This window comes from Bos grunniens, chromosome 23 (assembly GCF_055505025.1).
Source record: "Bos grunniens cultivar Pamir isolate PY7600 chromosome 23, Bosgru_T2T1.0, whole genome shotgun sequence".
NCBI classification, from domain to species: Eukaryota; Metazoa; Chordata; class Mammalia; order Artiodactyla; family Bovidae; genus Bos; species Bos grunniens.
This window is the reverse complement of record NC_141187.1, coordinates 31,815,180-31,831,316: the sequence shown is the minus strand read 5'-3', so window position 1 is coordinate 31,831,316 and position 16,137 is coordinate 31,815,180. Positions and strand designations below refer to the sequence as shown.

At 40.2% G+C, this 16,137-nt stretch overlaps 1 protein-coding gene across 1 annotated transcript; it reads left to right on the top strand.

Annotated features, from left to right (window-relative positions):
- The first annotated feature begins 3,576 nt into the window (after positions 1-3,576).
- Positions 3,577-12,517, top strand: GPX5 (glutathione peroxidase 5). Its single transcript, XM_086369856.1, has 5 exons — positions 3,577-3,657; positions 6,455-6,608; positions 9,552-9,669; positions 10,147-10,246; positions 11,334-12,517. Exons 1-5 carry the CDS (start codon positions 3,577-3,579, stop codon positions 11,538-11,540), a joined length of 660 nt encoding a protein of 219 aa, XP_086225982.1. The 3' UTR covers positions 11,541-12,517.
- Positions 12,518-16,137: the final 3,620 nt, after the last annotated feature.

The window sequence follows — 16,137 nt, the reverse complement described above, 5'->3', positions numbered from 1 at the left end:
GGATAACAAAAAGCCTCTGTTTTCCAAGAGAATTCATGAATGCCCAGACTCCACCAGCAGCAAGAATTAAACCCTACTCAGACTTCAGTTTTAAGGAGGGGGAGGCAGCTATTTATGGCTGGGGCTGGTTAAAAAAGAGTAAGAACTGGAAAAGAAGACTTTTGTTGTTCAGTCACTCAGTCGTGTCTAACTCTTTGCGACCCCATGGACTGCAGCACGGCAGGCTTCCCTGTCCTTCACCATCTCCCAGAGTTTGCTTTAAAGAAGACTTTATCATTTCAATAAACGTGAGAGTTAGTAAAGCTGAGCTCTCAGTGCAAATCCTATGGGAGGAGGAAGAGTGTGGGAGAGTGGTAAAGAAAAACAAATCTGATCCTCTGCACCTAATCCAAATATTTTTCAGCATCTCTTTGTTAGTTATCTCCTTAGAGCACAGTTCAGTTCAGTCGCTCAGTCGTGTCCCACTAGATAGACCTTTGTTGGCAAAGTAATGTCTCTGCTTTTCAATACGTTATCCAGGTTGGTCATAACTTTTCTTCCAAGGAATAAGCGTCTTTTAATTTCATGGCTGCAGTCACCATCTGTAGTGATTTTGGAGCCCCCCAAAATAAAGTCTGTCTTTGTTTCCACTGTTTCCCCATCTATTTCCCATGAAGTGATGGGACCAGATGCCATGATCTTTGTTTTCTGAATGTTGAGCTTTAAGCCAACTTTTTCACTCTCCACTTTCACTTTCATCAAGAGGCTTTTGAGTTCCTCTTCACTTTCTGCCATAAGGGTGGTGTCATCTGCATATCTGAGGTTATTGATATTTCTCCCGCCAATCTTGATTCCAGCTTGTGTTTCTTCCAGCCCAGCGTTTCTCATGATGTACCCTGCATAGAAGTTAAATAAGCAGGGTGACAATATACAGCCTTGACGTACTCCTGTTCCTATTTGGAACCAGTCTGTTGTTCCATGTCCAGTTCTAACTGTCACATAGTCAATAGAGCAGAAATAGATGTTTTTCTGGAACTCTCTTGCTTTTTCGATGATCCAGCAGATGTTGGCAATTTGACCTCTGGTTCCTCTGCCTTTTCTAAAACCAGCTTGAACAACTGGAAGTTCACAGTTCACGTATTGCTGAAGCCTGGCTTGGAGAATTTTGAGCATTACTTTACTAGCGTGTGAGATGAGTGCAATTGTGCGGTAGTTTGAGCATTATTTGGCATTGCCTTTCTTTGGGATTGGAATGAAAACTGACCTTTTCCAGTCCTGTGGCCACTGCTGAGTTTTCCAAATTTGCTGGCATATTGAGTGCAGCACTTTTACAGCATCATCTTTCAGGATTTGAAATAGTTCCACTGGAATTCCATCACCTCCACTAGCTTTGTTCGGAGTGATGCTTCCTAAGGCCCACTTGACTTCACATTCCAGGATGTCTGGCTCTAGGTGAGTGATCAAACCATCATGATTATATGGGTCGTGAAGATCTTTTTTCTACAGTTCTTCTGTGTATTGTTGCCACCTCTTCTTAATATCTTCTTCTGTTAGGTCCATACCATTTCTGTCCTTTACTGTGCCCATCTTTGCATGAAATGTTCCCTTGGTATCTCTAATTTTCTTGAAGAGATCTCTAGTCTTTCCCATTCTATTGTTTTCCTCTATTTCTTTGCATTGATTGCTGAGGAAGGCTTTCTTATCTCTTCTTGCTATTCTTTGGAACTCTGCATTCAGATGCTTATATCTGTCCTTTTCTCCTTTGCTTTTCGCTTCTCTTCTTTTCACAGCTATTTGTAAGGCCTCCTCAGACAGCCATTTTGCTTTTTAGAGCACAGTTAGTTGCTAAACTCACCCTTCTAATCCCACAGCACTAGGAAACACATTAATCTTTGTTTTAGTCATTTTGCCTTCTAAGTCATCAGACAACAGTTTTCCCAAATGTTTTGTTGCAACATGACAGACTGCCAACTTTCCGGTCTGTAGTAACTGTTGCCTTGCCCCTTTTCATCTCTGAGAGGTAAGAAAATGGGATTGGATTGGGGACAAAAAATGTTTTTAATTAATATAAGAAGAGAATCATTACACAGCCTAACGATGATATAGTGCCATAAATTTAAAAGTGTGATTAATTCAACCCTTTAAATCTGAGATCCAAATTAAAAAAATAATTTTTAAAATTTTGAAGACGTAATATACAATATACAGATGTTTCAAGAATAAGAACAATATGCATATTAAACATATTTCACCTATAGGGAGAAGGGAATAAAAAAAACAATGAAGTTTGAGTATGAATATAAAACAAAAGGGGGGGGACCTTGCAAGAACAAATAATCATGAATTTAGGAGTATGATTAACTCAAACCTTAGCACTAGAGGCCCAGAAAGTCAATCCATACTGTAGATAAGAGGGAGAAAGTTATTGGTCAGCACCTCTGCCATGAGGTTTGTGGGAATTAGATATATGTTATTTATGTGAGAAACTCAGCAATTCCAAGTGCTCAAAGCCTGTTACATAAACTCATCTATTCAAAATTTTGGCTGATACTATTGAGCAGTGGTTAGAAAGTTTTGCTGAATGGATGGGGGTTCTTAGGATGGTTGAGAGGCAAAGCATTTTTATCCTTAGAGGAATGTGAGTCTCACTTCCATTATCCTTCTTGGGCCCTGGAGCTTCCAGGAGATTAACAGAAGTGTTTGAGACTTCCAATACATTTATAATCATTTCAAAATAAAAGAATTTTTAAGTTATTTACTTAAAAAAAAAATGTATTTAAAATGGCAGATTATCCTCCAGAAAGTTGGTGGCTATTACTTTCTGCTGTCAACTGGAGCATAAGAGACTTCTATACCAGACTGACACCTAGACTGGTCCCTCCATTCCTTTGAACTTAGGCCAATCTGATAACTGCAGAATGCAACTTTTCTTGTTTCTACCTCTTTGATTATCGGCAAGGGAGAACACTGTATCCTACCACAGATGCCATTTGGTTTACCGTCTGGTGCCCAAGTTTCTCTTGGGCTGCTTGGTTTTTCTTACTGACTTAAAAGCATGTGAAAACATTTAATGTATAGTGAACATATTAATGTGTAAAGATTTTTCCCTCCCTCAGGCCCAGTTTCCTTCTAACTCTCTTAGAGAGATCATATGTGATCCATTCTTTGGGTTTTTTTTTAAGCCAAATAATAATGTTAGGAATAGTATTTGGAATATCCATGTCATGCGTTTTTGCATTGACTTTACTGAGATGTCTGGGGGACTGCATCTACACCTAGACATGGCTATCCACTCAGAAAAAATAGACAGTCTTGAAGGAGTGTGGAGTGCTTGCCCTCACCTTTTCATAATTCTGCCAGAATTTATGTGAGTCCCAGGTCCTCATCGCACTAGTGAGCGCTGAGTGCTCACGGGGGTGTGTGTAGGTGAGGATGTGGTTTGAATTCTATGTCCTCTTGCCCCACTCACACCCTAGAAATCCTTGCCGCCCTGCGATTGGCCTGCATAGGCTTGGGCTAGTCCCTGGCAGACTATCAAAAGGTTACTGGGTGCCCAACAACCTCAGACTCTCAGACCAGTGATCTGAAGATACTACCATGACTATACAGTTAAGGGCCTCTTGTCTTTTTCTCTTTTTCCTAGCCGGCTTTGTGCAGACAAATTCCAATCTAGAGAAGGTAAGTGACTTCCAGAGAGGATGGACAGGGTTCAAAGGTGGAGTCTTGGGTCCTGCTCCAAGATCCCACCCTCAGCCCGTCTTGTAAGGCTCTGACCTATGCTTCCTCCCTCTGAACCTTTCTTCGCTTCTCCTCAAAGCTTCTTCACTTCTATGGTGTTCCTTGAGCTGAATATGGTAAGGACAAGAGAACCCTTTTACTGTGGTCCTTTCTTCCCTTCTTCTCCAGGTAGAGGTTGCCTGGACATCCCTCCAGCCACCCATCAGTATGCATCAGAGCTGGGTCTGAGGCATGGACTGTAGTGGGCATCAGAGTGAGGAGGGATTAGGGTTTGGAGGAAAGTTTGAGTTGAGTCATCTCAGACACAGCTAAGCAGGAAACATATGAAGATGTGGAAAAACAAATGTGGAAGTTTTAGGGATGGATAAAATCAGAGTTATCAGAGAAACATAAAATATATGGGAAAAAATAACTGGAGGCCAAAACAATTGGATCTGAAGTTAGAAGTCTTGAATTCTGGCCTCAGTTCTATTTCCAATTCATGGCTTATTGATATAATAAAAAACTTGCCTTATTGATAAAAATGTGTGTATGGCAATGGCAGGGACAGTTTAGGAAAGAACAACAATAAATTAGAAGACCCAGAAGCAAAAAGCAATCAAAAGTTAGGGGCAAGCAAACTCTCATTCACATAATGGCTTATCATTTTTGGCCTTAGACAAGTCACTTCACCTCCATTAGTCTCTGCTTTCTCACCATAAATGTGTGTATAAGAGGATCTACCCACTTGTTCACCCAGTTATGGAGGGGGGAGGGTGAGCAAAAGTTACCGTGCATATGATGTGGTTTATAAATGCAACTCTAGTAAGATCTTCCTTCCTCTTGATTAGATAACCTCTTGAGTGATTATCCTTATTTTTGAAAGTTGATACAGTGTTTATGCTAACTGGCGCTGGCTACTTGGGTGTGGAGACCCTTGGCTGTAGAACTTGCTTAATAAAGGCCAAGTCTGGAGACATTTGAGACATATCATGCAGACCCAAATAAATGTGAAATAACAATGAATATCAGGAGTAAGCTGGACCTAGAGGAGTCTTCAAGATCAGAGTCTTAAGGCCATGCATTCTGGTACCCAATATGATTTTCAGAAATTTTCAGCACAGTAGCAAAGGCAGGAAAAAGGCAAATTCTTAAAAACAAACGTTTAGCTGGGAACTAGGCATAATGGAGATAGGAATGGATACTCTGATATAATGTTCTCTTTATATATGTCTCAGTTTTGCTGGTGTGTATTTGTATGTGCATTTAGAGAAAGGTGCAAAAGCCTGCGTAAAGAAAATGCCTCTCTCCCCAGGAGTAAAAGCTAAGTAGCTAAGTGTGCTAGGGATAGAATCAGTGGTAGAGTTTGGTTTGGTTTTTTGTTGGATCACTCCTTTAGGTGGGGCAGATGGTGTCTGATTAAAATCTTTTGTAGTCCTTGCATTTCCAGGGAGTCTAGTTTAATCCTAGTTTAAGTCTGGACCTTTCTTATTAGATTAAGGCCTTCCCTCCTTTCTCTGGTCAGTACCTTTCTGCCTTTTTCTGACTGGGTGGTTTGAATGTTAGCTTTCTTTTCATACTTTGGGATTTTACATTCCCTATACTCCAGAAGCCATTTATAGCAGCTTCCCTGATATAGAGAAGGAAATCAGGATGTGCTGGTGAGCCCTGTGGAGTCAGCATATTTTGGGTACTGCATGGACCCTGCATGGATAAAGACAGAGGAGAGATAAGATGAGATCTGCCTGTAGAGGAATTTAACCTAAGGACAGGCAATGAAAATTTCATGCTGAACTTATTTCTATTATGTGGAACTTTGCTCAAATATGTTCCACAGATTGGATAAGGATTAAGGTAGATGGAGCTGGTGGTGAAGGTAGGTATTAGATAGCTAGAGCATGATGGGTAAGGAGTTGGGCATGTGATAAGTTGGATGCTGCCAGACACAGTTTAGTGACCTGCTTACAGATGGATTTTTGAGCTCTCCATCTCTTTTCCTGGCAGCTACAAAAAGTTAGAATTTCATAGTATTGGCTTGTAAGAGTGCATTGAGAGAGAAAACTACTCAAGGTAAGAGTAATATTAGATTCTAGAATGTTAAACCTGGAAGACTTTCATGATCTAATAGGAATCTAGAAAAATGTCTTCATTTTTACCAGTGGGGAAACTGAGGGCCAAGGATGAAAATTTCCCAGGATCACAAGGAACTCTAACAATAGAGCAAGCTTCTGATTCCCAGCTAGAGCTCTTTCCACTCCACCATGCTGATGAGTTGGGCAGGAAGTCAGAAGACCTAGGGAAAGTTAAAGAAGTAATAAGGCTATCCTGAAATACTTGGGCAATTAAAAACCTTCTCTCCACTGAGGGAATCCTGGCAAGATGCCTTCAACCCAGAGACAAGGGTAGTTTCATTTTCAGAGAAGCAAGAAAGGCAGTATGCTTTTCAGTTTGACTCCACTTACTTCCAGGCCATCCCATTCCAGCTCATGAATCTCTGCTTTTTTCCATTCATCCAAGCAGTTCCTGGTATTTTACCTCTGCAAAGATAATAAAGAGACTTGACTGCCTGTTCCTCAAAAATACCATTGCCTTTCAAGTCACAAGGCCTAGTTTCAATCTTGTCATTGACACATTAGATGACTCGTATTTGTTTTCTGGATCTCAGTTAATATATGTATTATTCTTTGAATGGTTTGAAAGATTATACTGACATTAGGAATTATTATTACTAAAATTATGTTTTTTTTAAATCTTCCAGATGGATTGCTACAAAGATGTGAAAGGCACTATCTATGATTATGATGCTTTCACTCTTAATGGAAAGGAACACATTCAGTTCAAGCAATATGCGGGCAAGCATGTCCTTTTTGTCAATGTGGCCACCTATTGTGGTCTGACAGCTCAATATCCTGGTAAGAGTTCATAGTCAAATTTCCTTGGGACTAATTTTCCAGTTTGTTATATTTTAAGTCATATTGGTATTATATTCTAATTTTATATTCTATATATCAAAATAAATACTCATGATCAAGTGACTTTATTCCCTAATGTCAGGAGTCAGCAAACTATGGTCCAAAGGGAAATCCAGTCAGCCTAACTTTGTAAATAAAGTTTTATTGAACACAGCCATGACCACTCATTTGCAGATTGTCTATGGTTGATATTATGCTGCAAGACAGAGTTGAGTAGTATGAGTGTTGGTGCCAGAGACCATCTGAAATGACTAATCTGGACCTTCACAGAACACGTTTGCTGACCCCGTCCTACATCCTGCCTCTGCTTTGCTCCTGAGATTTCCAGGAGAACCAATAATGTGTTTGAGAGCTAGCAGTCTCTCTGAAGATTCAAGTCTTCTTGGCAAATATACGAGGTAGGATTGATGTTTTTGAGACTTTTCCAGGTAACTTACAAAGACAGGGAAAAGCAAAAAGGGCTTTGTACCTGGAGAACATTTAACTGGAGCGAGGGCTGGAGAGGAGACCATAAGAGAGGCGAATGCTTCCTCTCCAACCTCAGCACCTCCTTTAGGTGTAGATTTTTCCCCTCTCTGTGCATTATTCAGGGTAGAATGTTATCTTTCTCATATCTTAGGCCATATTGATTAAAAGCCAAAAAATAATGAACAGGACTAATTTTTATCAGAAATAGATGCCTTTCTTATATTTGAACTAATAAGAACTTCATTTTTAAGTTTTTCATTATTATATTTTGAATAGGTACTGAACTGAACTGAACTATATTCACAAGGCTCAAAATTAAAGGAATAAAAAAGTTTAGAGTAAAAGGTCTTTTCATTTCTTTCCCTTCCCTTCTGATGACCAGTATTATCATGTTTACAAAATATATATGTATTCTTTTTTTTTTACTTTTCTATCAATTGATGACATATAATAAATGATGATGATGATAGTCAGTCAGTCATGTCCGACTCTTTTTGACTCATGGACTGTACCTGCCAGGCTCCCCTGTCCATGGGATTCTCCAGGCAAGAATACTGGAGTGGGTTGCCATTTCCTTCTCCAAACAAGTAATAAATAAAATCTGCCAATTTGCTTTTTTAAATTAATAAGATACCTTGGAGTTCGGATCACTTCCTCCCTCTGTTTTAAGATTGAATAATATTCTATTGGACCATACTTCATTTTGCCAGCTATAGGGATTTTTAAAATCAATTTATTCAGTTCCAACTCTGTATGTAATAGGTGCAAGAACTGGGGAATAGTTTCTCAAGAACTGGAAGACAGGTTTCCTAATTAATAGTCTGTTTCCTAGAGGAGTTATTGTCTATAGTGACTAAAGACAAGAGGGGAGGATGTGAAGAAAAGTACTTAGGAACCATGTGGAAATAGGAAAGCAATCTTATGTTGCAGAAAATAAAAATGAAAGGACTCAGAGGAGATATCAGTTGACACTGTTGCCTGAGCAGACTGTTCAGTTAGGGACTGGCTAGTGTTTGTTACGGAACTGAAGAAGTCTGGCTCACAAAAGATGAAAAGATGATTATAAAAGTTCGGGGAAACAACCTGAAAAACTTCGGGAAGAAGGCAATTGGAAGCTTGTGTTTTGGTATATCAGTGAGGGTTTTTAGGTAGAATGCATCTTTAACATCCTGAAGATTGTTAAAGAACACCAGAAAACTCAACTTGAAATTTCTGGTTTTTTTTGCCCCTGTCAGATTTACCCCGACTCCACCCAGGGTGAACTAGCCTGTGAAGAGAGAAGTCCATTCTCATTGTGTGTGTCTTTTCCTTTAAAAAAAAAAAAAGATTCAATCTACCAATTAACCAATCAGGGAAGGCAAACTGATGGTCAGAGATGTTTAAATGTGGTTTTGTTTAAAATTAAAATGAAATGAAATTTTTAATTTTTAAATTGTGGTACAAAAAGACAAAATATAAAATTTACCATCTTAACCATCTTTTAAGAAGACTGTTCAGCAGAGTTAAAAATATTCATTGTTGTGAAACAAATCTCTAGAACTTTTCTATCTTGCAAAACTGAAACTCTGTATCCATTAAATAGCAGCTCCCCTCTCTCCTTTCCCCCAGCCCCTGGTAACCACACTCTACCTTCTGTTTCTATAAATTTGACTACTTTAGATACCCCATGTATTTGTCTTACCTGCAGTATTTGTCTTTTCATGACTGGTTTATTTCACTTAGCATAAAGATTCATTCATGTTGTAACATGTGACAAAATTTCCTCCCATTTTAAGATTGAATAATATTCCATTGTAAATGGATATACCACATTTTGTTTATGCATTCATCCATCAATGGACATTTGGGTTGCTTCCACCTCTTGATTTTTATGTATAGTGCTCCTGTGAACATGGATGTGCAGATATCTCTCTGAGACTCTGTTTTCAATTCTTATGCATATATGCCCAGAATTGGGACTACTGCTTTATGGTAGTTCTATTTTTAATTGTTTAAGAAACCTCCATATTATTTTCCATAACAGTTATACCATTTTACAATCCCACCAGCAATGATCTGGTGAGCTTTAGAATAATAAAGATGACTGGGGAGCCACCTCAGAATAATGTAACCAGAAGAACTTCTGGAAAGGAATCTGGGCATCCCTATTTTTAAGGAATGGCCCCATCTAATTCTGATGTGCTGCAGATTTGGGAAATACTGCACTATAACAAAGGGCTTTTGCATACATGTCTGGAGATCTAGTAGCTCATTTCAGCCCTGCCATGAACAGTCTTTCTGACTTAGATATTTTCCCCTTTTCCTGGACCTCTGTTTTTCCCTCTTTAAAATGAGTATTTCCAAGGATCACTCTGTCTATATACACAAGGCAGGCTCTCTGGCCAGGCCACCATATTGTCCATTCTCTACCCATAGAACTGAATGCACTACAGGAGGAGCTGAAGCCCTTTGGCCTAGTTGTGTTGGGATTTCCCTGTAACCAATTTGGAAAGCAAGAACCAGGAGAAAACTCAGAAATTCTTCCAGGACTGAAGTAAGTGCCTACTTAAAACCCTATAGAGATCTGTCTCTGTCTATCTTTCCTCCATTTCCGGAGGCACTTCCATGTTGGGGACTTCCAGGATGGGCAGTGGGTTAATAGGCTTGGGTACCTACTAACTGATTTTAAATTTGGCCTCCACTAATGTGAGTCTGGCAGTGTCAGAGATGCTTTCCCTTTCCCTGGGAAGTGAGACCTGGATGGATGGTGGAGGAGTGGGAGCACAGAAATAGCTCCTGGTGTTGCTGGTACAGAAACAATTCAGATGGGAGACAGTGGCAGCATGTGGAATAGAGAAAAATAAAGTGTCAGGGAGCCCAAAGTTTATCGATGGTCTTATTTTCCCTTCCCAGCCCTGTTTTCTATATGTCCACATCTGTTTCCCCTTTTTCGTAACCTCAAATCCTGGTACCCTATTATAATTTTCTCTCATATTCTGGGGCTTCTTGGGAACATTATGGTTCATTACAGGTATGTCCGTCCAGGAGGAGGATACGTACCTAATTTCCAGCTGTTTGAGAAAGGGGATGTGAATGGTGAAACAGAGCAGAAAGTCTTCACCTTCTTAAAGGTGAGTTAATTACTGACCTAAGCTGCTTCTTCCTTACTATTCCTAATGTAGAGTTGGTGTGGTAGAAATGGACACAAGGGCTCCTGCCTGGAGGAGGGGTTGGACTCTTTGGAAGAGATCTCCTTATAAGCATAGGGACTAGGGTTAAATTTGTTAGTACCTGTGATGCTCTGGCTTTGTGGTACAAAGCACTGTGTACTTTCACTGGGACCACTCTCTTTTGTTCATTGACATTCATTCATTCAAGGAACATTTGTTGAGTGCCTGCTATCTATAAGGCAGTTTGCTAAACAATAAGGGTGTAAAAATGAACAGACGCAGTCCCTGTTCCTTGATGAGTTCACACTGGAGAAGACAAAAAAAAAAAAAAATGGCAGATGTGATACAACGCAATAAGTGCCTTTTATGAAACACTGGCTTTTAGATACAGAGAATGTGAGAGCTGAGAAGGGCCCTTAAAGATCATCAGAGTTCAGTGTTCTTAAATGCTGGACTGTGGGCCAAGGTTGACCCATGTTGAGATTTTTATATATACTGAAAAAACAGGGCAATGTAAGGAGGGTTTCATAAACATCAACTGATTTACAGAGCTGCCCTTTATTCTAAGATTAGGACAAATATGTAATTTATTCTTATAATTATCTCTTTAAAACTAAATGAATAATGGTGTTTTAAAATTTTTCTCTTATTTTTCAAAACAAAATATTGGAACTCTCTGGCCCCCAAAAGGTATTTTCGAAAGATGACTGGCCCACGGAGCATCAAGATCTAGGAAACCACATTCTAATCTATTCCCTTTGTAGAAAAGGAAATTGAAAGCTAGAGAGGTGACATATCTCATTCATAGGAACAGGATTTTGTGATGGGGTCACAGGGAGAAACAGAAAGAGGGAACAGACCTTTGCTATAATATCTACAACTTTCTTGGTAGTTAGCATAGTTGTGATTCAGAGAATATATTAAGAATCATAGGAAATGAAAATATCTCAACATAAGTGGAAGTGGAGTATCTGTGGGTGAAAATAGCCTGGATCATCCATGAGCAGAAATGATTCCGTCATTTCTTTTTTCCATCTCTCTGCTGCAGCAATCCTGTCCTCACCCTTCTGAGATTATGGGCTCAATCAAACATATATCCTGGGAACCCATCATGGTCCGTGACATCCGCTGGAATTTTGAAAAGTTCCTAGTGGGACCTGATGGCATCCCTGTCATGCGCTGGTTTCATCGGACTCCAGTCAGTACAGTCAAGACAGATATCCTGGCATACATGAAACAGTTCAAAACCAAATAAGAAGATCAAGTTGGGGGCAGGAGCCATCCTGCTTCTTTACCTGAAGACCTGTTTAAAAACAAAATCTTTTCTCTACATTCTCTTCCTAAATGCCCTCCACTTGACTAAATCACATATAGTGCCAAAATTCCCACTCTCTATCAAGTAGATTTATGTTCAGAAGGCTACTACTATTTCCCCCTGCACGAGTATGTGGGTAAGAGAAAAGAATGGAAACCCTAAACCCTCAGCTATCTGTTAACAAGTTTAATAAAATATATATATATATATATACCTCCCTAGAGGAGGGTCTGGCAACCCACTGCAGTATTCTTGCCTGGAGAATCCCCATGGACAGAGGAGCCTGGCAGGCTGCAGTCCATGGAGTTGCAAAGAGTCAGATATGACTAAGCGACTAAGCACAGTATATATGTATAGATATATATATCTACACACACACACACATATATATATCAAAGGAAAATCATTCATCCATGAGGATAGGTCAATTTGGCATGATATCCTGAAAAAGAATGTTCCTACACATTCTGAGTCTTCCTTCTTTCTCTACCCTAAATGTGTAGAATTGACAATGCAGTGAACAGCCTTACAATTTAAGTTCTACTTCATAACATTTGTCTTCCCCTAGAAGAAACATGTAAAGTCAATTTCCAAAGATTTTCAGATCAGTCTTTTTCCATGACACCCCACCCACCCTACCTCCACTGATGTGTCACTCTTTTGTAGGAGCCCTAGATAGAGTGGGAGCAAGAAATCACCTTACGTGAAGGGAAGAGTATCTCCATGACAGTGGCAGTCAGAGCCTCTTTTTAATTCGGACCCTACAAAAATTTTCCTCTGTCTGATCTTTAGTGTATTCAGATTATGATACTTGGGCAGAACATCCTCTGAAAGATAGGCTTTCCCTTCTCAACCCTAGAACCCTTAGCTTCAGAACCAGCCCTGCAACTATCTCCAATAAAATGTTTCCTACAGCATCTGGAACCTGTGGTTGTTTTCAAATCCTATCCGGAGCTCAAACTCATTTTCTCTCTGTCTTCTTCCTCACTGTGACTGTCACAGATGGTGTATTGACATTTAAATATCTGGACCCTTTGGATAGAACATTTGCCTTCCTAGATCCTTGGAAGGTTGTTATCTGATGATTCTCAACTGTCATCCCTTCCTCACTGTGACTGTCACAGATGGTGTATTGACTAAATACCTGGACCCTTTGGATAGAAGATTTACCTTCCTAGATCCTTGGAAGGTTGTTACCTGATGACTGTCAACTGTCACCCCTCTTTAGGAATTGTCTCAGGTCAAGGTCACATTTCATTTCCAAGGGCACCCTATATCCAATTATTGGTCTATGAGAGGTATAACAGCCAAGATCTGACTTCTCAACTCAGGACACATCTAAAGGGCCCATTCCAGTGGTGGAGACCCCCAGGAGTAGGCAAATGCCCTTTTGCACTTGCACTGCAGCCCAGTTTGCTCCTCTGACAAATTTTGATTCTTCATTGCTTCTCAGGTGTTCACCCTGAGATAGCGCCCCAGTAAAGTTTCTGAATGCAAATCCCCATTTTGGAGTCTTTCCAGGGAACACAAAATACAGTAGTTGGTACCAAAAGTATCTGAGAAAAAAATGCTAAGATGAGTTTTTTTTTTTTGCCACATCCATGCAGCAAGTGGGGATATTAATTCCCTGACCAGGGATGGAACACATGCCCTTGAAGTGTCTTAACCTTAAGTGCAGTGTCTTAACCACTGGACTGCCAGGAAAGTCCCTAAAATGAGATTTTTGAAGCTGGATTGTCCATCTGGTTGGCAGTAAAGGGATTGGTGGAACACAAACAGCCACTGGCACAAAGAAGCAATTTTTAAAACTTTCACCCAACCTGAACTGAGATGCTGTACTGATGGATATACAAAAGCAAATGTGATGTATCAGGTGCTTGATAAATATGGGAGAGATGGTAATTTTTTTTTTTTTTTTTTGGTAATTATAATGTAATAGAATTCTTCAGTAGAAGAAATTGATGCCTTGGAGAGAGATGATTAAATGCTGAGGATGATATCTCATCAAATAAAGTGAAAGTCTCTCAGTTGTGTCCAACTCTCTGGGACCCAGGCCAGAATACTGGAGTGGGTAGCCTTTTCCTTCTCCAAGGGAATCTTCCCAACCCAGGGATTGAACCCAGGTCTACCCACATTGCAGGCAGATTCTTTTACCAGCTGAGCCACAAAGGAAGCCCATCAAGTAGAGGCTAATGTGAAAGCCAGAGTCTCCATAGGAGGGTATAAAAAAACTCATATCCTGCAACTCAAGGGCAAAAAAAGCTAAGGTTCAGCTCCAAGATTTAATCACAGGAATAGTAGGACTCCAAAATATGTTAAATTCTCAAACCAGATTATCTTCCATGCCTAGGTCATGGCCTCAATTGGAAAACAGAATATTGAGACACTGGATGGAGACATCTGGTGGGATGCATTGTTGTTGCTATTGAGTCGCTAAGTCATGTTTGACTCTTTGCGACCCCGTGGACTGTAGCCTGCCAGGCTCCTCGGTCTATGGGACTTCCCAGGCAAGAATACTGGAGTGGGCTGCCATTTCCTTCTCCAGAGTATGCATTAGAACATCTCAATCTCCAGATTTCCCAAGATCCTTTGAGCTTTTTAGAGGTAGCCCAATCCTCCTTATCAAGGGTTAGTTAGTCCTTCTTCCTTGAAGACAATGCAGAGATCTCTCCTCTGCCAAACATGTACCTCTGCCACCCATTCGGCATCCTTCCATACACAACTAAATTCTAAGTGTTCTGGATCAAGGAGAGTAGAATGCCAAGTTAGTTGATGTAGAATACACTGATACTAGAGCATTCTCCCAAAGTACAGAATTTTTATACACTGGCAAGAACTCAACGTACTGTTACGATTCTCCTGCTTAAAACAGCAAAAGCTCTCACTAAATGTGGTAAGAATGCCAGGACTCTTGAGATTGACGGCAGAAAGAGGGATCAAAAACTCAAAGAAGTGGACATGCTAGAGTGGATTTACCATGTAATATTGAAAAACCCACTAGATGAATTGGTAACAGGAGAGCCAAAGGATATTCTGTTGGGGGTGGGGGAAGGCATGTGATGGGAGAGGGACACTACCATTACTAAGAAGTTCCATGGTGAGTGTCCTCTATTGGCCTTGTGCTGGTGATTCGAGATTCTGCCACAGAAGTGGCTTCACTGACAGCAATGGGAATTATAGGATCTCGAAGCAATTCAGGCCAGAAATAGCAGCACTCAACTGCTCAGAATCTGGTCAGTGTGTGCATGTGCATGCGCCAGGTGTGGGTGGGCAAAAATAATGTAATGAAAGACAATTTCAGAGAGGTAGCCAACTTTGTAGACAGTGTTGAGACGGTTAATAAAATACAGCATCCCTAGAAACAAAATAGATGGGCAGCCAACAAGCGTATCACTGTCTACACAGAAGAAATCAAGGATAATCAGAAGACTGAGGGTAGCTGCCCCAGTTAAAAATAAAATCACAATACCTTGCCCAGTTTCTGATCTTAAACCAGTTTTCAGATCTGACGTCTTGGATTAAAGGAGAAGCCAATTCCTGAGGACCCTGCAGTGTCACTGACAATATATAGAATATATTTCCCCCATTTCTTTCCTAAATGGACTTATAACCATTTACTCAACAATCATAGACTCAATAAAGAGAAAAACCCTCAAATTTCAAGGACTATTGGAAACAAGGTCCAAGTGAATATTGATATGGAAAGACCCAAAGTGTCATCATGGCCCCTCTGTTAAAATGGAGGTAATGGCGTTCCGGTCACAAGTGAAGTTGTGTGTCTGGTTCACAGTGTGTCCACTCAGGCCATGGATCCATCTGGTGGAAGTTTCTTTTGTCCCAAAATGTATAACTAGAATGAAAAAAGCTGAAATGAACCACAAATATATTTCTCTGAGTATGAGACTTCAGAAAATTTTCAAGTTACCACCTTTTTATTTTTCTGCATTTCCTTAGTCTGTATTGCATTTAATGTAGTTTATTTAAACTTAATACATTTAAAACAGTGCTTTTTCTAAAGGAAATATTAGCTCTCTGAATGTTTCAGGATAGCAAAGTATTTTAACATTCTTAAGTTAAAAAACAGTGACTGGGTCGGGGTGGGACAGGTGGCATCTGAAGCAGAGGGAAAGTCGGCCGAGCGCAGGGCTGAGCGGAGACAGAGGTGATGCAAGAAAGTAGACCCGCTGAGATGAAAAGTCCCCGGGAATTCGGAGAAATGAAAATGCACTGTGGTCTTACAGACGGAGTACACACTCCTGAGTGGAAAGCTTCCTGCCTTTGTGGAACCAATGTAATTTTTTCCCCCATTCAAATGCTTTCAAATAAGTCTGAATTTAGAGAAGCCATGGGAATATGAGCGGAAAATCAAGATGGAGATGACTGCGACGCTCAACCGCGGCTGCATCTCTGTACTGTGGGGAAAACGGCGTCAGATTGGCTGATACCAACTGATCAAAGACTGCTGTTGTGAATTGCATATCAGATTCAAAGAGAAAACCCCATATCAGAAGGCGCCATTTTATTCATAATATTGACT